General features: G+C 42.4%; 1 protein-coding gene across 3 annotated transcripts in view; it reads left to right on the plus strand.

Moving 5' to 3' along the window:
* Positions 1 to 767: 767 nt before the first annotated feature.
* Positions 768 to 26,331, plus strand: part of LOC112224334 (urotensin-2 receptor) — a 77,990-nt gene continuing 52,426 nt past the window's right edge. The window contains exons 1-4 of one of the 3 annotated variants that reach the window (XM_024387830.2): positions 768 to 1,363; positions 10,023 to 10,750; positions 10,926 to 11,307; positions 13,806 to 14,050. In XM_024387830.2, the coding sequence (XP_024243598.1) occupies positions 1,312 to 1,363; positions 10,023 to 10,750; positions 10,926 to 11,306 (1,161 nt within the window). In that variant the 5' untranslated portion in view covers positions 768 to 1,311 and the 3' untranslated portion in view covers position 11,307; positions 13,806 to 14,050. Of the gene's footprint in view, positions 1,364 to 10,022; positions 10,751 to 10,925; positions 11,308 to 11,717; positions 12,795 to 13,805; positions 14,051 to 26,331 lie in introns of those variants that run through there. The other 2 variants (XM_024387829.2, XM_024387827.2) reach the window with 2 other exon arrangements.

Consider the following 26,331-nt stretch of genomic DNA (forward strand, 5'->3'; position numbering starts at 1 on the left):
AATGATGGCCGTATAGAACCGAATCAGAATTGTCAGAGAGAGATTGAGTTTCATCAGCTAGCGCAGATAGTACGTCCTACGTCGAGCCTTCTTTGTCACCCCAGTGATGTTGTCCTCCCATTTGTGGTTGTGGGAGCTGATGGTTCCCAGGTATTTGAATGACTTGGCCTTGCTGACGCCTGAAGCATCAATATCGAGGGGGAGAGACGGTGGGGGACATTTTCTGAAGTCAACCACCAACTGCACAGTTTTGACTGTGTTGAGTTCCAGGTTGTTGCTACTGCACCAGGCCACCAGGCAGTCAATCTCTCCATGTTACTTGGACTCGTCACCGTCTGAGTTGATACCGACCAGGGTATGGTCATCAGCAAAGTTGAGTAGTTTGACAGATGTGTCATTGGAGGTGCAGTCATTGGTATAGAAGAAGGGGGAGAGCACGCAACCCTGCGGCACCCCTGTGCTGAGAGATAGGGAGTCTGAAAGATGTTTTTCCAGCTTAACACACACACACACACTACTGTTGCACAAAAATAGCAGGTTAAAGGGTAGAGGAGAGTGAGCAGGACATATTTCCTGCATATTTCCGTATAATCCATGCAACTTCCTTTATCTTTCTCCCCCTCCCTCTCTCTCAATCCATTTCTCTCTCTCTCCCCATTCTGTCCCTCTTTCAGTCGTCTCCCCTCCCACTTCTCGCGAGAGTGCTTCTCTATGAGTCTCTCTCTCCCTCCCTCTTCTCCCTCCCTCCCTCCTCTCTCCCCTCTTTCTCTCAGTCTCTCAGGCACACTGTGTCTCAGTGAAGGAGATTCACCGTAACCAGCTGTGGCTTGTTGTGATTCTCACCTCCGTCACTCTCTGCTCCCCGTAAGGAAACGTTCATTTTTCTCCTCATCATTTCATTGATGTTTTTTTTTCTCTTCCTCTAAATTCAATTTCTCCGGTGGCATTTTAAAGCTGTCAACCAGACCTGTGGAAGGTACTCTCAAGAGGCACCGAGAAACAGAGAGCGTAGGATAAGTTTTACTCCAGCTCAAAAGACACCTTTCTTTTTTTTCAGATCTCGTTCACCTTTTGATTGACAGACTTTTTACTATGGTAAACTAAAGACAGTGGTATTATAGCACATGATTTTTTTAAACCTAAACTCAAGATACAGGATTTTTTTATTTATCTCAATTCAAATGCAGAGAATCACCAGATTTCCTGAAGATTCTGTGTGGACTTTAATGGCTCTAGACATACCTGCAGTATGTGTGAAATTTGGGGAACCAGAGTGAGCTAGGTGATGGTTCAACGGGAAAACGGAGCTAGATGCTAAATTTTTCTGTTCAGGCTGCCAGTCTGTTTGCGGCTTACAATCAAGGTAAGGCACGCAAGCACGCACACACCGCACACACCTGGCACTCCAACAGGCTGCCGGGCTCTGTCAGAGCAGATAAAGAGTAGTTAATTAAATAGGCATCAGAGTGTAACTCCCAGACATTAATTCTGTCCTTTAATGTCACGTCTGCTAGTGATGTGTCTGGCTGGTGTCGCACAGGGAGACTTAGAGCGGATTACATTTGTATTGATTTATGTCAGAGTTTTGAGAGAGCGAGAGACACAGAGAGAGACAAAGAGAGAGAGAGAGAGAGAGAGAATCTGACTGAGGTAAAGTACAATTACAATTACATCCAGTCTGGAAAACAGTCTGCTGTTTTGTTTTTATAGTCAATTAATATTTGATCTGCTAGCTAATTAGAATACATTTTGTGGAAAATGTTTGCGTCGTCCTCTGGGGAGGTCATCAGAGATGGAGTATGTGGCCTGATTTGACTATCAGAAGTTATCAGATGATATGTAAATGACCTCTGTTTGAACAGCTGGATTTAGGATCCTAAGGGAACAACAACCTTTCCCTGAGGATCCTGACATTGATAGTGGATTTAAAGGGCTATAAGAGCATGGATCTAAAACCAAATTCTTCCATCTGACTTTCTGAGTCTGAAAAAAAAAACATAAAAGGGTTCTTCGTCTGGTTCCAGGTAGAACCCTTTTGGGTTCGAATAACAACCCTTTCCACAGAGGGTTCTACCTGGAACCAAAAAGGATTTTCCAATGTGGAAAGCCGAAGAACCCTTTTGGAACCCTATTTTCTAAAAGTGCACTCAGTATTGAACCACAGTACTGCCAAAGGGCAGCTAAGGTCACAGACATTTGTATTCCAGTCAGTCAATGCAGTTAAGTATATCGACCCACCATACCATATTTATTGGAACATGATTGCATTTCCCAATTCCTGAATGGAAGTGGATTTGACCTTAAGTCCGTAGAAAGAAGTTTCATGCTCCCTAAGATACGCTTCTTTTGAAAAAGTTTTACTTTGTTTCTCTTTCCTGGGGATTTGCTGTCCGGTTCATCCCTGTTATACCCAGAAGTATCTAATTATACTCACATTTCCAGATCTTGATTAGCGAGACCAGCAGAAGGTCTAATTCAAGATGAGACTTCACTGTTAATCAAATTGGTTGCATCTAGCAACACTTTCACCACTACTACTCCGTATGTTCTCTCTCTCTCTCTCTCTCGCTCTGTCTCTCTCTCTCTCTCTCTCCCTTTCTATCTCTGTCATTCTCTCTCGCTCTAATCTTTCTCTTTATCTCTTCCTCTCTTCTCAAGCTCTCCATTTTGTTCCCTGTCTTCCACTCCTCTTTCCAGCGATGGCCACTGAACCAATGGTGATCTTGGTGGAGTGATCGTTAAAGAAAATATCTATTTATTTACAGTGCCTTCAGAAATGATTCACACCCCCCTTTTTCCACATTTTGTTGTGTTACAGCCTAAATTTTAAATGGATTAAATTGAGATTGTGTCACTGGCCTACACACAATACCCCAAAATGTCATTGTAGAAATGTTGTTTTTCTAAGTTTTTACAAATTAATTAAAAATGAAAAGCTGATATGTCTTGAGGCAATACGTATTCAACCCCTTTATGGCAAGCCTAAATACGTTCAGGGGTAAAAATGCACTTAGGTTGCATGGAAATAGTGTTTAACATGATTTTGAATGACTACCTCATCTCTGTACCCCACACATACAATTATCTGTAAGGTCCCTCAGTCGCGCAGTGAATTTCAAACACAGAGTCAACCACAAAGACCAGGTAGGTTTTCCAACGCCTCGCAAAGAAGGGCAACTATTAGTAGACACTGTATTACACTTTGTATGGTGTATCAATACATCCAGCCACTACAAAGATACAGGCGTCCTTCTTAATTCAGTTGCCAGACAGGAAGGAAACCGCTCAGGGATTTCACCATGAGGCCAATGGGGACTTTAAAACAGTTACAGACTTTAATGGCTGAGATGGGAGAAAACTGAGGATGGATCAAAACCATTGTAGTTACTCCAACAACATTGTAGTTCCTCCAAAATACTAACCTACATGACAGAGTGAACTGAAGGAAGCCTGTACAGAATAAAATATATTCCAAAACATGCATCCTGTTTGAATTAAGGCACTAAAGTAAAATTGCAAAACATGTGGCAAAGAAATTTACTTTGTCTTGAATACGAAGTGTTATGTTTAGGGAAAATCCAACACAACACATCACTGAGTACCACTCTTCATATTTTCAAGCATGGTGGTAGCTGCATCATATTATTTGTATGCTTGTCATCGGCAAGAACTAGTGAGTATTGTAGGATAAAAGGAAATTAAATGAAGCTAAGAACAGGCAAAATCCTAGAGGAAAACCGTATTCAGTCTGCTGTCCAATACACTGGGAGACAAATTCACCTTACAACGGGACAACAACCTAAAACACAAGGCCAAATATATTTTTATTTATTTATTTATTTCACCTTTATTTAATCAGGTAGGCAAGTTGAGAACAAGTTCTCATTTGTCTTGCTCCCAGGCAGACTAAATAACTTTTTTGCCCGCTTTGAGGACAATACAGTGCCACTGACACGGCCTGCAACGAAAACATGCGGTCTCTCCTTCACTGCAGCCGAAGTGAGTAAGACATTTAAACGTGTTAACCCTCGCAAGGCTGCAGGCCCAGACGGCATCCCCAGCCGCGCCCTCAGAGCATGCGCAGACCAGCTGGCCGGTGTGTTTACGGACATATTCAACCAATCCCTATACCAGTCTGCTGTTCCCACATGCTTCAAGAGGGCCACCATTGCTCCTGTTCCCAAGAAAGCTAAGGTAACTGAGCTAAACGACTACCGCCCCGTAGCACTCACATCCGTCATCATGAAGTGCTTTGAGAGACTAGTCAAGGACCATATCACCTCCACCCTACCTGACACCCTTGACCCACTCCAATTTGCTTACCGCCCAAATAGGTCCACAGACGATGCAATCTCAACCACACTGCACACTGCCCTAACCCATCTGGACAAGAGGAATACCTATGTGAGAATGCTGTTCATCGACTACAGCTCGGCATTCAACACCATAGTACCCTCCAAGCTCGTCATCAAGCTCGAGACCCTGGGTCTCGACCCCGCCCTGTGCAACTGGGTACTGGACTTCCTGACGGGCCGCCCCCAGGTGGTGAGGGTAGGCAACAACATCTCCTCCCCGCTGATCCTCAACACTGGGGCCCCACAAGGGTGCGTTCTGAGCCCTCTCCTGTACTCCCTGTTCACCCACGACTGCGTGGCCACGCACGCCTCCAACTCAATCATCAAGTTTGCGGACGACACAACAGTGGTAGGCTTGATTACCAACAACGACGAGACGGCCTACAGGGAGGAGGTGAGGGCCCTCGGAGTGTGGTGTCAGGAAAATAACCTCACACTCAACGTCAACAAAACTAAGGAGATGATTGTGGACTTCAGGAAACAGCAGAGGGAACACCCCCATCCACATCGATGGAACAGTAGTGGAGAGGGTAGCAAGTTTTAAGTTCCTCGGCATACACATCACAGACAAACTGAATTGGTCCACTCACACAGACAGCATCGTGAGGAAGGCTCAGCAGCGCCTCTTCAACCTCAGGAGGCTGAAGAAATTCGGCCTGTCACCAAAAGCACTCACAAACTTCTACAGATGCACAATCGAGAGCATCCTGGCGGGCTGTATCACCGCCTGGTATGGCAACTGCACCGCCCTCAACCGTAAGGCTCTCCAGAGGGTAGTGAGGTCTGCACAACGCATCACCGGGGGCAAACTACCTGCCCTCCAGGACACCTACACCACCCGATGCTACAGGAAGGCCATAAAGATCATCAAGGACATCAACCACCCGAGCCACTGCCTGTTCACCCCGCTGTCATCCAGAAGGCGAGGTCAGTACAGGTGCATCAAAGCTGGGACCGAGAGACTGAAAAACAGCTTCTATCTCAAGGCCATCAGACTGTTAAACAGCCACCACTAACATTGAGTGGCTACTGCCAACACACTGTCAATGACACTGACTCTACTCCAGCCACTTTAATCATGGGAATTGATGGGAAATGATGTAAATATATCACTAGCCACTTTAAACAATGCTACCTTATATAATGTTACTTACCCTACATTATTCATCTCATATGCATACGTAGATACTGTACTCTATATCATCGACTGCATCCTTATGTAATACATGTATCACTAGCCACTTTAACTATGCCACTTGGTTTACATACTCATCTCATATGTATATACTGTACTCGATATCATCTACTGTATCTTGCCTATGCTGCTCTGTACCATCACTCATTCATATATCCTTATGTACATATTCTTTATCCCCTTAAACTGTGTATGAGACAGTAGTTTTTTTTGGAATTGTTAGTTAGATTACTTGTTCGTTATTACTGCATTGTCGGAACTAGAAGCACAAGCATTTCGCTACACTCGCATTAACATCTGCTAACCATGTGTATGTGACAAATAAAATTTGATTTGATTTGATTTGATTTGATTTGCAACTGCGACCTGGCCAAGATAAAGCAAAGCAGTTCGACACATACAACAACACAGAGTTACACATGGAGTAACATCAATAATACAGTAGAACAATCTATAACCAGCATTTACAAATGAGGTAGGGTAAGAGGGGTAAAGGCAATAAATAGGCCATGGTGGCGAAGTAATTACAATATAGTAATTAAACACTGGAATGGTAGGGTGTGCAAAAGAAGAATGTGCTTTGGGTGTGACCAGTGGGATATACCTAGTGGAGCATGTGCTACAGGTGAGTGCTGCTATGGTGACCAGTAAGCTGAGATGAGGTGAGGCTTTACCTAGCAGAGACTTATAAATGACCAGGAGCCAGTGGGTTTGGTGATGAGTATGAAGTGAGGGCCAGCCTACGAGAGCATACAGGTCGCAGTGGTGGATAGTGTATGGGGCTTTGGTGACAAAACAGATGGCACTCTGCTAGAATTTTTTGAGTAGAGTGTTGGATGCTATTTTGTAAATGATATCACCGAAGTCGAGGATCGGAAGGATGGTCAGTTTTACGAGGGTATGTTTGGCAGCATGAGTGAAGGATGCTTTGTTGTGAAATAGGAAGACGATTCTAGATTTAATTTTGGATTGGAGATGTTTGATGTGAGTCTGGTTTACTGTCTAACCAGACACCTAGGTATTTGTAGCTGTCCACATATTCTAAGTCAGAACCATCTGCTTGACAGGCGGGCAGGTGCAGGCAGCGAACGGTTGAAGAGCATGCATTTAGTTTTACTTGCATTTAAGAGCAGTTGGAGGCCACGAAAGGAGAATTGTATGGCATTGAAGCTCATCTGGAGGTTAGTTAACAGTGTCCAAAGAAGGGACAGAGGTATACAGAATGGTGTCATCTGCGTAGAGGTGGATCAGAGAATCACCAGCAGCGAGAGCGACATCATTGATGTATATAGAGAAGAGAGTCGGCCCGAGAATTGAACCCTGTGGCACCCCCTTAGAGACTTCCAGAGGTCTGGACAACACGCCCTCCAATTTGACATACTGAACTCTATCGGAGAAGTATTTGGTCAACCAAGCGAGGCAATCACTTGAGAAACCAAGGCTGTTGAGTCTGCCAATAAGAATGTTGTGATTGACAGAGTCGAAAGCCTTAGCCAGGTCGATGAATATGGCTGCACAGTAATGTCTCTTATCGATGGCAGTTGTTATGATATCATTTAGGACCTTGAGCGTGGCTAAGGTACACCCATGACCAGCTCTGAAACCAGATTCCATAGCGGAGAAGGTACAGTGAGATTCGAAATGGTTGGTAATCTGTTTGTTAACTTGGCTTTCAAAGACCTTAGAAAGCAGGGTAGAATAGATATAGATCTGTAGCAGTTTGGGTCTAGAGTGTTTCCCCCTTTGAAGAGGTGGATGACCGCGGCAGCTTTCCAATCTATGGGAATCTCAGACGACACAAAAGAGAGGTTGAACAGGCTAGTAATAGGGGTTGCAACAATTTCGGCAGATCATTTTAGAAAGAGAGGGTCCAGATTGTCTAGCCCTGATGATTTGTAGGGGTCCAGATTTTGCTGTTCTTTCAAAACATCAGCTATCTGGATTTGGGTGGGGGAGGTTTGGGCGAGTGGCCATGCGGAGCGCAGAGCTGTTGACCGGGGTAGGGGTAGCCAGGTGGAGAGGATGGACAGCCGTAGAAAAATGCTTTGAAATTGAAATTCTCAATTTTTGTGGATTTATCGGTAGTGACAGTGTTTCCTAGCCTGAGTGCAGTGGGCAGCTGGGAGGAGGTGCTCTTATTCTCCATGGACTTTACAGTGTCCCAGAACCTTTTTGAGTTTGTACTACAGGATGCAAATTTCTGTTTGAAAATCTAGCCTTAGCTTTCCTAACTGCCTGTGTATATTGGTTCCTAACTTCCTTGAAAAGTTGCAAATCCCGGGGGCTATTCGATGCTAATGCAGAACGCCCCAGGATGTTTTTGTGCTGGTCAAGGGCAGACAGGTCTAGAGTGAACCAAGGCCTATATATATTCCTCGTTCTATTTTTTTTTGAATGGGGCATGCTTATTTAAGATGGTGAGGAATGCACAGAATAACCAGGCATTCTCTACTGATGGGATGAGGTCAATGTCATTCCAGGATACCCCGGCCAGGTCGATTAGAAAGGCCTGTTCGCTGAAGTGTTTTAGGGAGCGTTTTTATAGTGATGAGGGGTGGTCGTTTGACCGCAGACCCATTACGGAAGCAGGCAATGAGGCATTGATTGCTGAGATCTTGGTTGAAAACAGCAGAGGTGTATTTGAAGAGTTAGTTAGGATGATATCTGTGAGGGTACACATGTTAACGGATTTGGGGTTGTACCTGGTAGGTTCATTGATCATTTGTGTGAGATTGAGGGCATCAAGCTTAGAATGTAGGATGCCCGGGGTGTTAAGCATGTCCCAGTTTAGGTCACCTAGCAGCATGAGCTCAGAAGATAGATGGGGAGCAATCAATTCACATATGGTGTCCAGGGCACAGCTGGGGGCAGAGGGTAGTCTATAGCAAGCGGCAACGGTGAGAGACTTGTTTCTGGAAAGGTGCATTTTTTTAACATGCATGAAACCATGGCTTTTACGGTTACAGAAGTCAACAGATGAGAGCACCTGGGGAGTAGGAGTGAAGCTAGGCACTGCAGGTCCTGGATTAACCTCTACATCACCAGAGGATCAGAGGAGAAGTAGGATAAGGGTATTGTCACGAGTCCGACCGAGGGTGTTTTCCCTTCCCGGGAGGGTGGCGCTCGGCGGTCGTCGTCACCGGCCTATTAGCTGCCACTGATTGTCTTTCCTCCCCCTCATTATATGTTTATTGGTAGCACCTGTTTATGAGTGATTAGTTTGTCTTTATTAGACAGCCGTCCCGCCTGGTTGTTGTGTGGGATTATTCAGTGTAACCTTCGGCTCTGTTGTAGAGGTACGTGTTAGTGCCTGGTCGTGCATTTTTCCGTTGTACGTTTTCATTCCCAGTAACGGACAAGGCATATTAATATTAGGGAGAGGCATGCGCAGCCAAGTTAATCTTATGGGTCCAGTGAGTGGTTGGGTTGGCTGGGGACATGGCGATTCAGACAGCAGGCCGGGGCTATCAGTTAGCAGGCCGGGCCTAGCAAGTTAGCAGAAGGGCCTTAGAGGGACATCGCGATGGGGGAAAGTCTGTTCTTGTCTCCTCGTGAGGTGACGTCGATAGACCAGAGGTGGAATTAGTAAGGTTCCAAGTAGCAGAGAGGTCCAAGTCCAATTGGCAAAATGGGTATAGTGGTCCAAGAAACTGGTTGATGGATCAGCTAACAGTCCAATATGCTCTAGAAAGCTAGCAGACCACGATTAGCAGAATGGGCCTTCAGAGGACGTCGCGCCTGAGGAGCCTGTTGGAATCCTCGGGCAGATTATGTCGGTATTCCAGTCGTGAAGGATCGGCGGGGTTCCATGCCCCGTACCAGCAGTAGAAGGAGTATAGTGGCAGTAGAAGCAGTAGAAGAGGTACAACAAGCCCATGCTATACACTGGAGTTGCTTACCAAGAAAACATTGAATGTTTCTGAATGGCCTAGTTAAAGTTGAACAACAACCAATTTGGCCGAGGTTGAAGAATAAAACATAAATAATGTGCAGATATTGTACAATCCAGGTGTGCAAAGCTCTTAGAGACTTACCCAGAAATAATCACAGCTGTAATTGCTGCCAAAAAGGCGATTCTAACATGTATTGTGAATAAATGTGAATACTTACGTAAATTAAATATTTATTTATTTCATGTTCAATAAATGTGCAAACATTTCTAAAAACATGTTTTCACTTTTTTACTATGGCGTATTGTGTGTCGATGGGTGAGATTATTATTTATTTAATCCATTTTGAATTTAGGCTGTAAAACAACAAAATGTTGAATAAGCCAAGGGTTATGAATGCTTTCTGAAGGTACTGTAGTTCCCATTACTTTTTTCCCATGACCTAAAATCACCATAATATACATGGAACATCTGTTGTTGCTGCAGAAATGCAAATTATAGATATAATTGAATAATAATGATTGATAACACTTCCCTTGCTTATCTCTCTCTGCTCTCCCATGCCCCGCTCCCCCTCCATAGCGATGACCACTGTATCCATGAAACCCCTGCTGGTCCTGGTGGAGCGGATCCCCAACGCCACCGACCCGCCTTTTGACTCTGCCCCTTCCTCTCCCGAAAACACAGCCGCCACCTTCACCATAGGCTGCATACTCTCCCTCATGTGTCTGGTTGGCGTTTCCGGAAACATCTACACCCTCGTGGTCATGTGTCACTCCATGCGTTCCGCAGCGTCCATGTATATTTACATCATCAACCTAGCCTTGGCGGATTTGCTCTATCTGTTGACCATCCCGTTCGTTGTCTGCACGTACTTCCTGAAAGGTTGGTATTTTGGCGATGCTGGGTGCAGGATTCTGATCAGTATGGATTTCCTGACGATGCATGCCAGCATTTTTACGCTGACCATCATGAGCACGGAGAGGTACTTTGCCGTGCTGAAACCGCTGGACACAGTCAAACGGTCCAAGAGCTACCGCAAAGCCATTGCGGTGCTTGTATGGGTGGCTTCCCTGGTTCTTACTTTACCCATGATCCTCAGGATTCAGATGATGATGGTAGGTAGCAAGGCCATGTGCCAGCCGACCATCTCTCCGCTGTCCTATAAGGTGTATATCACTTTCCTGTTCTGTACCAGCATCGTGGCTCCGGGAATGATCATCGGCTTTCTATACATCGGTCTGGCTCGCACCTACTGGATCTCTCAGACAGAAACCTTCAAACAAACCAAGAAACTACCAAACCAGAAGGTCAGTCAATCAAACTAATTATCTCTCTGCCTATCCATCATTTAGATATGTCAAAGGAATATCCTTTGGTAAAACAAGTGAATGTGATTGATTGCTGTAATCTTGTAAATCCCTGTCCAACAGCTCCTCTATCTGAGCTAGTTCTAACTCCATCTTGTATTTTTCTATTCTCCAGGTCCTCTACCTGATCTTTACCATCGTCCTGCTGTTCTGGGCCTGTTTCCTGCCCTTCTGGATCTGGCAGCTCCTGGGTCAGTTCCACCCCTCCATCGACCTCTCCACCAAGGCCAAGCGCAACATCAACTATCTGACCACCTGCCTCACCTACTCCAACAGCTGCATCAACCCTTTCCTCTACACGCTGCTCACCAAGAACTACAAGGAGTACCTGCGGAAGCGCCAACGTACCTGCACCGCGGGCAGCTACTTCAACCGGAGGAACCGGTTCCAGCGCTCGCCCAGGAGGTCGCTGTCGTCTAGCAGCCAGCAGTGCACGGAGAGTTTCGTGCTCACACACACGCCGTCACAACGCACCATGCACAACAACAGCCTGTGAGGTAGGAGAAGAGGTTCTGGTCTTGGTCTTATTGGGGCATTATCTCCACATGTCTGCTCATTTATAGAAATTAAAAACAGTGAACCCATTTATAGTGATGTATGCCTGATGGGGTGAAAGAGGTGTGTTGTTGTGTGTAACTACGGCGAGGTCAGCCTGTGAGATAGGTCTAGTAAACAGACTATGATATAGGAGGTCCATGCATAGTTTGGGCAATTCCCCTGATGTTATCGCACATCTCTCCAAATATATTCGTTCCCATGGGAACTCCTTGTGCTTTACTGTAATGTAGACTACATCACGTCCGGTTGGAGGGAAGGCTGGTGTTTTTTGATTGGTTTGGCATGTGAATGCATAGTTTGTTTTAGTCTGTTTTTAGTCTAATCTATGTCTTCGTATTGTTTGATTTAGCGTTTGGATTCAAGTTTTTATCCACATCACGGTTAGCCCTTGTGGCTGGGACTGCTCGAAACTGACCCGAGCTTGGATCCTATTGGCTAGCAGACTAGCAGTGCTAGCCTACCTGGGTGTTTATACATGGCTGGGCCCAAATGTGACAGGTGCGAAATGATTCCCATGCAAGAGGAAAGAAAAGGGGGGAACTGATCGATGGACGGGGGTTCATCTGCCCTATATGCATCACCATCATGCAGCTTCAGGAAGAGATTATCCTGTTAGCTCAGCTGCGGTAGAAGCAGGACCTGCTATCAAACTTCACCGACAAAGCTGCATTCCGGGAGAATTGCATCTCGGTCTTGAGTGCCTCCTACAGTCAGGGTGCCGATGAGTCGAGCGCCGATCACTAGCCAGGCATAGGAGGTCCTGGAGGGTGGATGTCTGGCTGGTCTACATCTATCCTGGAAGATCAGATTGGGCTATCAAACAGTTTTGCCCCAATGGAGGCAGACCTACCAGCTCTGGGAGTTGGCTCTGTTCCTGGGAATTGACTAACGGCTAGTAGCTACAACTCCTGTCCATACCACCAGCCTACCACACCTCCTGACGCCATCCAATGCTGCTGGAGGAGTTAGACTAGCTTAGTTTGAGTCAGTTCTGGTCAATAACTCTAATATTAGCACCATCGTCACACATATTCCAGATTTGGTTGTGTTACAGCCTGAATTCAAAATGAATTCATCAAAAATAACAAAAACTCACCCATATACACACAATATCCTTAAATGACAAAGTGAAAACATGTTTTTAGAAATGTTTACACACTTATTGAAAATGAAATTTAGAAATATCCAATTTACATATGTATTCAATCCCTTGATTCAATACAGATTGGAATCTCCTTTAGCAGCGATTACAGCTGGGAGTCTTTCTGGTCTCTAAGAGCTTTGCACACCTAGATTGTATAATAATTGCCCAAAATTATTTTGAAAATTGTTTAAACTCTGTCAGATTGGTTGTCAATCATTGCTAGACAACCGTTTTCCAGTCTTGCAATATATTTTCAAGCAGATTTAAGTCAAAACTGTAACTCTGCCACTCAGGATCATTCAGTCTCCTTGATAAGCAACTCCAGGGTAGATGTTGAATTAATCTCCCAGTGACTGAACCAGGCTTTCCTCTAGGAGTTTGCCTGTGCTTAGATCCAGGTTACTTTTTTATCCTGAAAAACTTCTGATTCCTTAATGATTACAAGCATACATATACACACTATGCTTGAAAATATGGAGAGTGGCACTCAGTAATGTGTTGTATTGGATTTGCCCCAAACATAACACTTTGTGTTCAGGAGTGCCTTGTAGCAAACAGGATGCATGTTTTGGAATATTTGTATTCTGTACAGGTTTCCTTCCTTTTACTCAATTAGGTTAGTATTGTGGATTAAGTACAATGTTGTTGATCCATCCTCAGTTTTCTCCTATCACACCCATTAAGCTCTGTAACTGTTTTAAAGTCACCATCATTGGCCTCGTGTTGAAATCCCTGAGTGGTTTCCTTCTTCTCTGGCAACTGAGTTAGAAAGGATGTCTGTATCTTTGTAGTAACTGGGTGTATTGATACACCAAATGGTAATTATTAACTTCACCATGCTCAAAGAGATATTCATTTTTTTCTACCCATATACCATTAGGTTCTTTTCGAGACATTGGACAATCTTCCTGGTCTTCCTTATTATATCCAACACTTATTTAGGCTTGCCATAACAAAGAAGTTGAATACTTATTGACGCAAGCCAGTTCAGCTTTTAATTTTTTATTAATTTGTAAAAATGTAGAAAAACATAATTCCACTTTGATATTATGGGGTATTGTGTGTAGGCCAGTGACAAAAAACATATAAATTGAATCCATTTCAATTCAGGTTATAACACAACAAAATGTGGAAAAATTCAAGGGGTTTGAATACTCTCTGAAGGCACTGTAGATGTGGCCTTGTGCCAAAATACACTTTTGTTTGTAGCGGGGATTTACTGGCAGCCTGCTGCACTGATGGATGCATTTGATGCTATTTCTGAATATTTCAAACGTTTTCTGTCTTCTGAAGGACTTATTTCAGGAGAATTTAACCTGGATTTGCTTACCCCGGCCTCTGATGATTTGAAGAATATTTGTCTTGACTTTAACCTGACTCAACTAATCTCCAAAACTACATGCATTCATGTAAGAAACCCAGCAAACTCCTCGCTGATTGACAACACTTTGAAAAATAGCCCCTACAAGTACTTATTGAGGGTTGTCTTTGCTAATGTCATCAGTGATCACTGTCCTATTGCATGTATTAAAGATACCCAACAGAAAAACATGAATCCTTGTATAATTGTTTGTTTTTATTATCCCCAGGAGTTTCATGATATGTATTGCTTGTAGCTTTCCTCTATCTTTTTTTAATCTATTCAACTAGGCAAGTCAATTAAGAACAAATTCTTATTTACAATGACGGCCTACCAAGAGGCAAAAGGTCTCCTGTGGGGAAAGGGGCTGGGATAAAAAATAAAAAATGACAGGAGAAACACCACAACACGACATAAAGAGAGAACTAAGACAACAACACAGCTTGACAGCGACACATGACAACACAGCATGGTAGCAAAGCAACAACAATATGTTAGCAACACAACATGGCAGCAACACAACATGGCAGCAGCACAACATTTTTTACAAACATTGTTAGGCACAGACAACAGCACGAAGGGCAAAAAAGGTAGAGACAACAATACAGTGGTATGTGAACCCTTTGGAATTCAATTTGATCTGATCTTCATCTAAGTCACAACAATAGACAAACACAGTCTGTTTAAACTCGTAGCACACAAACAATTCTACGTTTTCGTGTCTTTATTGAACACACAGTGTAAACATTCACAATGCAGGGTGGGGAAAGTATGTGGACTTAATAACTGGTTGTCCCTCCTATGGCAGCAATAACCTCAACCAAACGTTTTCTGTAGTTGCAGATCAGACCTGCACAACTGTCAAGAAGGATTTTGGACCATTCCACTTAACAAAACTGTTTCAGTTCAGCAATATTCTTGGGATGTCTGGTGTGAACCGCTCTCTTGAGGTCCTGCCACAGCATCTCAATTAGGATGAGGTCAGGACTCTGATTGGGTCACTCCAGAAGGCGTATTTTCTTCTGTTGAAGCCATTCTGTTGTTGATTTACTTCTGTGTTTTGGGTCGTTGTCCTGTTGCATCACTCAACTTCCGTTGTGCTTCAATTGGCAGACATTTTGCATTCTCCTGCAAAATGTCTTGATAAACTTGGGAATTTGTTTTTTCATTGATGATAGAAAGCTGTCCAGGTCCAGAGGCAGCAAAGCATCCCCAAACAATGATGCTCCATACATTACAGTTGGGATAAGTTTTTGATGTTGGTGTGCTGTACCTTTTTTTCTCCACACATAGTGTTGTGTGTTCCTTGCAAACAACTCAACTGTAGATTCATCTGTCCACAGAATATTTTGCCAGTAGCGCTGTGGAACATCCAGGTGCCCTTTTGCGAACCTCAGATGTTTTGGACAGCAGTGGCTTCTTCCGTGGTGTACTCCCATGAACACCATTCTTGTTTAGTGTTTTACATATCATAAACTCATCAACAGAGATGTTAGCATGTTCCAGAGATTTCTACAAGTCTTTAGCTGACACTCTAGGATTCTTCTTAACCTCATTGAGCATTCTGTGCTGTGCTCTTGCAGTCATCTTTCCCTTATGGCCACACCTAGGGAGAGTAGCAACAGTGCTGAACTTTCTCCATTTATAGACAATTTGCCTTACCGTGGACTGATGAAAATCAAAACTTTGAGAGATACTTTTGTAACCTTTTCCAGCTTCATGAAAGTCAACCATTCTTAATCTTAGGTCTTCTGAGATTGTTCGAGGCATGGTTCACATCAGGCAATGCTTCTTGTGAATAGTCAACTTACATTTTGTGAGTGTTTTTTTATAGGGCTAGGCATCTCTAACCAACATTTCTGATCTTGTCTCATTGATTGGACTCCAGGTTATTTTAATGTAGTTTGAGTGTTTTTTTAGTATAAGACTGTACCATCTGCATATGAATGGATGAGAGCGCTTCCTACTGCCTGAGCTATGTTGCTGATGTAAATTGAGAAGAGTGTAAGGCCTAGGATCGAGCCTTGGGGTACTCACTTGGTTGACAGGAAGTGGATGAGACATCGGATGTTCTGGCTTTACATACTGCACTCTATGAGAGAGTATGTTAGCAAACCAGGCCAAAAACCCATCAGAGACACCAATACTCCTTAGCCCACCCACCAGAATGAAATGGTCTACCACATCAAAAGCTTTGGCCAAGTCAATAACAGCACAACATTGCTTAGAATAAAGGGCAGTGGTGATGTCATTTAGGACCTTTAAGGTTGCAGTGACACATCCATAACCTGAGCGGAAACCAGATTGCATATCAGAGAGATTACTTTAGACATCAATAAAGCCAGTCAGTTGCTTATTGACAAGTTTTTCCAACACTTTTGATAAACAGAGAAAGATATATATTGGCCTATAACAGTTAAGATCCGCTTGATCTCCCCTTTTAAATAAAGGATGCACCGTGGATGCCTTCCAAGCACTGGGAACCTCCCCAGAGAGAAAATATGGGTTAAAAGGGTGAGAGATCGCCTTGGCAATGATACAGTGGATCAGTGGATCCCCAATTCAGGAAGCTGGGTGTATGTCGCAAGTCATGACTTCACAGGAGAGCCATTTGAACATTTAAAAAAATGTATTATCAAAATGCCTTTTTTTGGCAGAAATGCCTTCTCAAACATGTGAACTTTCATATGCCTTAATAACAAACTTGTATGCCATCTGCAAATACGAATAAAACTGTAAAAATTACGAGCCGTGTTGGTTAATCCACAGAAAAATCCAGCAACCTTCCCACTAGCCATGATTGGCTGAGATAATGAGTGGGCTGGACATGCTGAGAGAGGAGTTCGGATTGGTCTGCCATATAGATGGCTTCTGTCTATTTGAGCTGGTCAGTCTGTGTTGGTAATCCTGTCGACCGCGGCTTTTTAAAATGCATTGTGTCGTGGAGCTGCATAAGTGTTGCTCTCCGCTTTCTGGAGGATCAAGTTTTGAAATCAATGGAATTAGAGTATGATTGCTAAAGAGAAGGAGAAAACACCTGTCTCCGGATTATATCTTCTAAGTAAGGGCAACCGGGGCATGGCATTCGTGACAGGGAGATGCGTCCATCATGCATATTGATGTATATAGGAAAGATAATCTAAAGTTAGCTAGCTACATTTTCAGATATTACACGTTTCAAATTTTTACATAAAGTGGTTTCATTTCAAGCTCAAGTGTACTGTTAGCTAGCTAGCCGTTTGCTCTGGGATATGACATGATTTGGCACTGTGTTCATTGTTGTTTAACTAGCTAATGTTAGCTGGCTGGCTCGTTAGCTAACGTTACATGACGTGTGTGATCTTAAACGTTGTTTGCCTAGCTAGGTTCATTGTTTACCTAGCTAGATAGCTACATGTCTTTAGCTAAAGTGTACTGTTAGCTAGCTAGCTAACATTAGCTGGCTGGCTCCATAGCTGACGTTATTATTCGTATCCCAGAGCCATTTGCTTTTCTAGTTAGAGCCTAATGTTAGCTATCTAACATTGAACCTAATTCCCAGCATATTCATGCAGGGTAGTAACGACATGATTTGGCACTGTGTTCATTGTTGTTTAACTAGCTAAAGTTAGCTGGCTGGCTTGTTAGCTAACATTACGTGATATGTGTTATCGTACATTTTGTTTACTTAGCTAGGTTCATTGTTTACCTAGCTAGCTAGCTACATGTCTTAAGCTAAAGTGTACAACACCCGTTGAATATGGCCGGTGTCAGTAAATGTCTGCAAAAAAACCAGCAGAGCTGGTTTGGCTGTTTTCATGTTATCCATACGTAAACAAATCATCGGCCAGAGCGTCAAGTGTGCGTTCTGAACGCCCAGAGAGCGAAACGAGATGGGTGAGGCTTAAGCTTAAGAGGGCGTGAACCATGCTGAATGGGTGTAGACAAAGCAGAGCTCTTCACTAAATACCAAAACATTCAAAAGAGATTTTCTCAAAAGTGAGTTTACAAGTTGATCAACTTTCAATTACTTTCCCATTGTTCCTCAAATACAGTGTATGATATACCATTTTGTAGCTCTGAGTGTAAAAAACACCATTTCAAATTTTGCTACATACTGTCAGCCATTGTTGCTATTGATGCTAATTTGACCATCAGAGGGCATCTTTGAGGGCGCCTTTATGAAGCTTGTTGGTGCTTGCTTACTTTTCCAAATAATCCTACAGAGGTCCATGCAGGCCATACGTTTTGATTGCTATACCCTATCTGAAAGAGCATATTCCAAGGTTTTTAATTAACCTGGTTTTTACCAAACAACACAATGTTTTACTGATGGCCTCTCTTTCAGCGCAAACGGTGCTGAAATACTTGACCACATGCGGGATATTGCTTCAAATCCTATTATAACAATTGGATGACTTTGGGTGTTTCAGAAAGCAACAATTTGATGCGTTCAATTGAATTAGCCTACTTTATTCCAATATTTTTGTCATTCAGTGATATTCATTCCCTTAGAAATTTATCATGGGGCTCCCGAGTGGCGCAGCGGTCTAAGGCACTGAGTCTCAGTGCTAGAGGCATCACTACAGACCCTGGTTCGATTTCAGGCTGTATCACCACTGGCTGTGATTGGGCGGTGAGCAATTGTCCCACCATCGTCTGGGTTTGGCTGGGGTGGGCCATCATTGTAAATAAGAATTTGTTCTTAACTTCACTAGGGTAGGGGGCAGCATTTGGAAGTTTGGATGAAAAGCGTGCCCAAAGTAAACTGCCTGCTACTCAGGCCCAGAAGCTAGAATATGCATATATATAATTTGGATAGAAAACACTCAATTTTCCAAAACTGTTAAAATAATGTCTGTGAGTATAACAGAACTGATTTGGCAGGCGAAAACATGAGAAAAATCCATCCAGGAAGTAGGATTTTTTTTATTTTAGTAGTTTTCTATTGAATGCCTTTACAGTATCCATTGACTTAGGACTCAAATTGCACTTCCCATGCCTTCTACTAGATGTCAACAGTCTTTAGAAATTGTTTCAGGATTGTTTTCTGAAAAATGAGAGAGTAAGACCAGTCTGAATGACTGGACCCTACAGTGTCATAGAGCTTGTTCATGCGCCCGACCCGAGAGCGAGTCTTTCTTGTTTACCTTTTACATTGTCCGGTTGAAATATTATCGATTATTTAGGCTAAAAACAACCTTAGGTATGACTATAAACATATTTTGACATGTTTCTACAAACTTTACTGATACTATTTGGATTTTTTGTCTGCCTGTTGGGACTGCGTTTGAGCCTGTGGATTACTGAAGAAAACACGCAAACAAAATGTTTTTTTTTATATAAAGAGAGACTTTATCGAACAAAACAAACATTTATTGAGTAAATTAATGTCTTCTGAGTGCAACCATATGAAGATCATCAAAGGTAAGTGATTAATTGTATCTCTATTTCTGACTTGTTTAACTCTTCTACTTGGCTGGTTACTGTTTGTAATGATTTGTCTGCTGAGCGATGTTCTCAGATCATCGCATGGTATGCTTTCGATGTAAAGACTTTTTGAAATCTGACACCGTGGTTGGATTAACAAGACGTTAATCTTTAAACCTATGTACAACACTTGTATGTTTTATGAATTTTTAGAATGAGTATTTTTTGTTTTTGAACTTGGCGCTCTGCATGGATGTTGGCCAGGTGGGACGTCCCACGTACCCTAGTGAGGTTAACGGACTTGCCTAGTTAAATAAAGGTTAAATAAATTGAAAATCCAGATGTAGTTAGAAAACAGTGTATGTGGTGGGATATGCAAAGTGATGGGTGAAGTGACAGGCTGTAAAGGAGTACGTAACTGTCTGCAGGGAAGTCAGGCGCAGGAGAGCCGACATGGTTAGCAAACGGAGCCCTTTATTGAGGCGAACAAAACACGGCACTCAGAAAACTAAACACACACGGGTTACAATAACCCGGCGTAAACCAGCCTGGAGTACACACACATTTACATATAACAATTCCACACACAGACATGGTGGGAAACAGAGGGTTATATGCAAGACGAGTAATGAGGGAATGCAAACCAGGTGTGCCGGAAAACAAGAAAAAACAAATGGAAAATGAAAGGTGGATTGGCGATGGCTAGAAGACCGGTGACGTCGACCGCCGAACACCGCCCGAGCAAGGAAAGGGACCGACCTCGGCGGAAGTCGTGACACATGCCTCACAAACATCCATTAATAAATGTAAAGTCCCTGAACTCTGCAAGTGTCTATTGTATTGCTGATAGCCCATCAAGGCTGGATGGCTTCTTTTGTGTTCCAATTTATTGGAAAGGTTTCTAAAACATTTACACCTGGCCCACAATATTGTTGCGTACTTACAGAACAGTGCATATTCACTCCATTCTCAGCCTGACTCTCTGCCACCAGATGCTTCTTTCTATTGTTGTTATCTACTCGGTAACATTCCACAAGTACATTTCATAAATAAAACACATACATTAATTAACTTAGGTCTGGAAAATATGTTACTTCTTTTTAATATTTTTTATTTCACCTTTATTTAACCAGGTAGGCCAGTTGAGAACAAGTTCTCATTTACAGCTGCGACCTGGCCAAGATAAAGCAAAGCAGTGCGACACAAACAACAACACAGAGTTACAAATGGAAGAAACAAACGTACAGTCAATAGCACAATAGAAAAAGTCTATATAGAGTGTGTGTAAATGAAGTAAGATTAGGGAGGTAAGGCAATAAATAGGCCGTAGTGGCGAAGTAATTAGAATTTAGCATTAACACTGGAGTGATAGATATACAGAAGATGAATGTGCAAGTCGAGATACTGGGGTGCAAAGAAGCAAAAAAAACAAAAAACAATATGGGGATGAGGTAGTTGCATGGGCTGTTTACAGATGGGCTATGTACAGGTGCAATGATCTGTGAGCTGCTCTGACAGCTGATGCTTAAAGTTAGTGAGGGAGATATGAGTCTCCAGCTCCAGTGATTTTTGCAATTCGTTCCAGTCATTGGCAGCAGAGAACTGGAAGGAAAAGCGGCCAAATTAGGAATTGACTTTGGGGGTAACCAGTGAAATATACCTGCTGGACCGCGTGCTACAGGTGGGTGCTGCTATGGTGATCAGTGAGCTGAGATAAGGCGGGGCTTTACCTAGCAAAGACTTATAGATACCCTGGAGCCAGTGGGTTTGGCAACAAATATGAAGTGAGGGCTAGCCAACGAGAGCGTACAGGTTGCAGTGGTGGGTAGTATATGGGGCTTTGGTGACAAAACGGATGGTAAATGACATCGCAGAAGTCAAGGATTGGTAGGATAGTCAGTTTTACGAGGGTATGTTTGGCAGCATGAGTGAAGGATGCTTTGTTGTAAAATAGGAAGCAGATTTCATTTTGGATTGGAGATGCTTAATGTGAGTCTGGAAGGAGAGTTTACAGTCTAACCAGACACCTAGGTATTTGTAGTTGTCCACATATTCTAAGTCAGAACCGTCCAGAGTAGTGGTGCTGGATGGGTGGGGAGGTGAGGGCAGCGAACGGTTGAAGAGCATGCATTTAGTTTTACTTGCATTTAAGAGCAGTTGGAGGCCATGGAAGGAGACTTGTATGGCATTGAAGCTCGTCTGGGGGTTAGTTGACACAGTGTCCAAAGAAGGGCCAGAACTACAGTATATAGAATGGTGTCATCTGTGTAGAGGTGGATCAGAGAATCACCAGCAGAAAGAGCGACGTCATTGATGTGAAACAAAATATATATACTTTTTTTTGTGTGCATGCGGTACAGACGAAGTGCAATTCTTACACTATTGTTCTAAATTCAATCACCTTTTTCTTCTTCATTCTCCTCATTCCGTTCATTCAAATGAAATTGTAATACATTTAGTCTCCAGCGCAACAACTCCAAATCACTTTTGCATGTGCTCCAAAGGGATAACTTGAAACAACATGATAATGGTTCATTAAATAATTGAAAGGTAAAATTGGACTATTTAGTCTAGTGGATATAAGTATTTTTGGCATATCATGTGAAATAGGTGAAATGTTGCATGACAAACAGGTGCTGTTAGATTACAATATCATTTTTCTGCCCGTTTGGAAGAGTGTAACCAACACTAAATAAAATAGAAGTAATACCAGCGAGTCTGGTCTAATGAAACAAAATTATCCAACATTTCGCGGCTTGGTGATCACAGAATCAGTAGGATGTTAAACAAACACTCAAATAGACAACAGAAGCAGGACCCCAAGCGTAGGGCTGAGTGACTCACTAATTCCTGGCTTTCATTCAAAACAAGTTATATTATAATGCAGGGTTACAGACACATTCTTTCTGATTGTCTTCACCATATACAGTTTCTCCTCTTGCTACAATATATATTTGTAAGGGTCGATGCATTTCTTTTGTTAGGGCAAATCAGGTCTGTGATATTGATTTACAAATGTACAAGTTTAGAGGACTTAAGCCTCGAATTTATTGCAAGTTTGCCACTTTACAATAGGACTCAACTCTGACCGCAGCATCTATCGGTTGTCTAAACTTGTGGCACAAATTGGGGGATTTTTATCACACCTAGCCACGCTGTTAGACTATCCTATTGTAAATTAATGGAGGTGTGAATGTTGAAATGAATGTATTATTTTGTTGGGTAAAGGGTCTCGGAGCTCTCACAACTAAAACATTTATTATGTTTTAAATATTTATCTTCAATATAATCCTTCATTCAGAAGATTAAACCCATAGGTCTTAGCCCTGCAGCAAATTACATTTGATTACCAGGTTCAGGTTATAATAATCCATGCCTTCTGGGAATTGTATAAGGTCCAAAAGTTATGGACGGTGTTAAAAATGTGGCTGTCAGAAGTATTACAATGGCAATTAACTTTGAATCCGTCTGTCTGCATATTTCAAGACATGACATATAAGGATGCAATGAGATACCCGATTGGTTGGATGATACTTTTCTCATCAGTCATCTCAAAAAAAGCGTATACTTAAAAACTGAAAATAAATCCAAGTTCAGCTTTATCATCCAAATGTTGAAAGTGCTGTAGAGAAACAAAATTATGCAGTTTGAGGCCTTGTGCCCTGTGTAGCTCAGTATGTAGAGCATGGTGCTTACAAGGCCAGGGTTGTGGGTTCAATTCGCACAGGGTAGCAGTATGAAAAGGGTATGAAAAGAGTATGAAAATGAATGCATTTTAAGTAGTAAGTAGCTCTGGATAAGAGTATCTGCTAAATGACTGAAATGTATATGTAATGTGGCAGAGAGTGAGGTGTGGGTCTGGGAAGGTGTGATGTAGTTGTCATTTGTATGTGCATGTTTTGTGTTACAATTTTACAAAAAAAAAGGACATATGACAAGCTTGCAACACACATCTGATTATTCATTATGAAGAAGATGTATTTGATTTATTTTGTTTCCATTCTTCATTGTAACCACAATGTCACAGATAATTGAACATATACACAGACACACACACACACACAACATGAGCAGATTAACCTGGTCAAAGCATTTCTTTAATGTAATGATTTATATTGATCCAAAGCCACGAATGACTGAGTCACTCAGCTTTATGCTGACAAATATAGCTTTATGCTGCAAAATAACCTATTAAATAGGCCAAGTCAAAACAAATGTATTAAATTGCCTAAATTAACTAGTACATTTCATAAATAAAATAAAGAAATTAAGTAACTCAGGTCTTCAAATTATGGGCAACTTTTTTCCCCTCCCTATCCTCGCTGGACTCTCTTTCATTCAGTGTCTTCTTCACAACAGCAAAGAATGTTTCAGAAACTCACTTTATTTAAAGGGGGTATCACTCTTTCACACTGTGTTAAATAAAGCCAGGTTGTTATTTATGATTATTTATTTATATTTTTAGAGGGAGAGAAACCAAAAGCCCACCGTGCCTATTTTTCAAAAACGTCAGTCCACATGTTATGTATAATTCCGTCATTGTATTTACCCAAGCTCTATCTCAACACCCACCAGCTATTTATGTTGTTGTTGCCTGATGCAGGACACTAGTGCCAGAGAAGAGAGACTCTCAGACTGAAACATGCACACCTCCATTCATTTACCAAAGGATAGTCTAATAGCTCACCTAGGTGTGAAAAATCCCAACATTTTACCACCGTTTAGACTACTGACAGATCAGTGTTCTAACTCCCCCTTGTGATAGTGTGGTGCGGGGACAGACTTACGCAGTTTACCACCATATACCACAAACTGTTGCGGTATAAGCTCTAAACTTGAGATGAACCACTGTAGTAGCAGAAACCTTAAAGAAGGAAGGCTCTAAACCATCCGACGCAGATGTTTTTTGGGGTCAAGTTTAAGGAGCTCCTCTAGTACCTTAGACTCAGCAACAGCCTGCAGGGAGAAGCTGTGTAACGGGGCAGGGGGGGAAAAGAGGGAAGAGCATCAGGGATAATCGCATTAGAAGGGTTGGGAGATGAGGAAGTGTTGAACGGGCAAGGAGGCATGACTAAGTCAAATAGGAATACAGACTTAATGAAGTGGGGATTAAAGACCTCAGCCATGTGGTTCTTGTCAGCAACAACCACATCATCAACATTAAGGGACATAGGCAGCTGTGAGGAGGAGGGTTTATTCTCCAGGTCTTTCACCGTTTTCGAGAACTTCTTGGGTTTAGACCCACAGAGTGAGAACGGCTCCTTAAATGAACTAACTTTGGCCTTCCGGATACCCTGAGTGCACTTATTTTCATTTGCCTGAACTTCAGCCAGTCAGTCAGAGTGTTTGTGTGGCAAGCCTTTCGCCAAATGGTATTATTGAGGTTGATTAACTGCCAGATCACGGTAAAACCAGGCACTGAACCTGTTTATAATTCACATTTTCTTTATGGAGGTGTGCTTGTTAAAAATACCACTGAAAATGTAAAAAAGAGTTTCCTAGCATCTTCAACAGAATGTATCAAGCTGATTCTATACCAAATCACAGAGGCCAGGTCATGAATGAAAGCTTGCTCATTAAAGTTGTTAGCAATTGATGTTATCCTTCAATAACACGAACTCCAAAGCAAATCAGGGGCAGAAAAATAGGTTTATTTGAAAAGGACAAATCAAGATGTTATGCTGGGAGGTAGATGTTTAGTCTCCCCTGTCCTCAGCTTTTCTCCACCGAACAAAGGAACAGGATGTCTGTCACACCCTGACCATAGTTTGCTTTGTATGTTTCTATGTTTTGGTTGGTCAGGGTGTGATCTGAGTGGGCATTCTATGTTGGTTGTCTTGTTTGTCTATTTCTATGTCTGGCCTGATATGGTTCTCAATCAGAGGCATGTGTTAGTCATTGTCTCTGATTGGGAACCATATTTAGGTAGCCTGGGTTTCACTGTGTGTTTGTGGGTGATTGTTCCTGTCTCTGTGTTTTGCACCAGATAGGGCTGTTTTGAGTTTTCACATTTCATTGTTTTTGTAGTTTATTCATGCATAGTTTTCCTTTATTAAACAAACATGAATCATCATCACGCCGCATTTTGGTCCGCCTCTCCTTCAACTAAAGAGAACCGTTACAATGTCATTTATAACCCCCCCAATCTAGCCTGATGTTGACCAAACAGAAGTCCTTGCAGTACAATTTGGCCAATGGCCAAATAACAAGTATCCTGCTCCCTACTACAGAACGTAGCACAGGTAGCTCTGAGTTCAGCTGTGACATTCCACAGATTCTAAACAGCTGTTGAACTGAGACCCAACTCCTATTTACAATTCCCGAAACGCTGCCCGAACAAGGGGAGGGACTGACTTCGGTGGAAGTCGTGACACTGTCTGCCACTATATACCCCCTGGACTCTGAACTAGTTTTGACCTTTTGCCTGTCCACAACCATTTTCTTGCCTACTCCTTTTGGATTAATAAACATTGTAAGACTCCAACCATCTGCCTTCTGTGTCGGCATCTGGGTCTCGCCTTGTGTCATGATAATTACAGTGTAATCCATTTGATTAGTAATAGAGTTATAGTAATTAATATAGTCCAGCTCAAATCAAATCAAATCAAATCAAATCAAATCAAATTTTATTTGTCACATACACATGGTTAGCAGATGTTAATGCGAGTGTAGCGAAATGCTTGTGCTTCTAGTTCCGACAATGCAGTAATAACGAGCAAGTAATGTAACTAACAATTCCAAAAAAAAAAAAAACTACTGTCATACACAGTGTAAGGGGATAAAGAATATGTACATAAGGATATATGAATGAGTGATGGTACAGAGCAGCATAGGCAAGATACAGTAGATGGTATTGAGTGCAGTATATACATATGAGATAAGTATGTAAACCAAGTGGCATAGTTAAAGTGGCTAGTGATACATGTATTACATAAGGATGCAGTCGATGATATAGAGTACAGTATCAACGTATGCATATGAGATGAACAATGTAGGGTAAGTAACATTATATAAGGTAGCATTGTTTAAAGTGGCTAGTGATATATTTAC

This window comes from Oncorhynchus tshawytscha, linkage group LG25 (assembly GCF_018296145.1).
Source record: "Oncorhynchus tshawytscha isolate Ot180627B linkage group LG25, Otsh_v2.0, whole genome shotgun sequence".
NCBI lineage: Eukaryota > Metazoa > Chordata > Actinopteri > Salmoniformes > Salmonidae > Oncorhynchus > Oncorhynchus tshawytscha.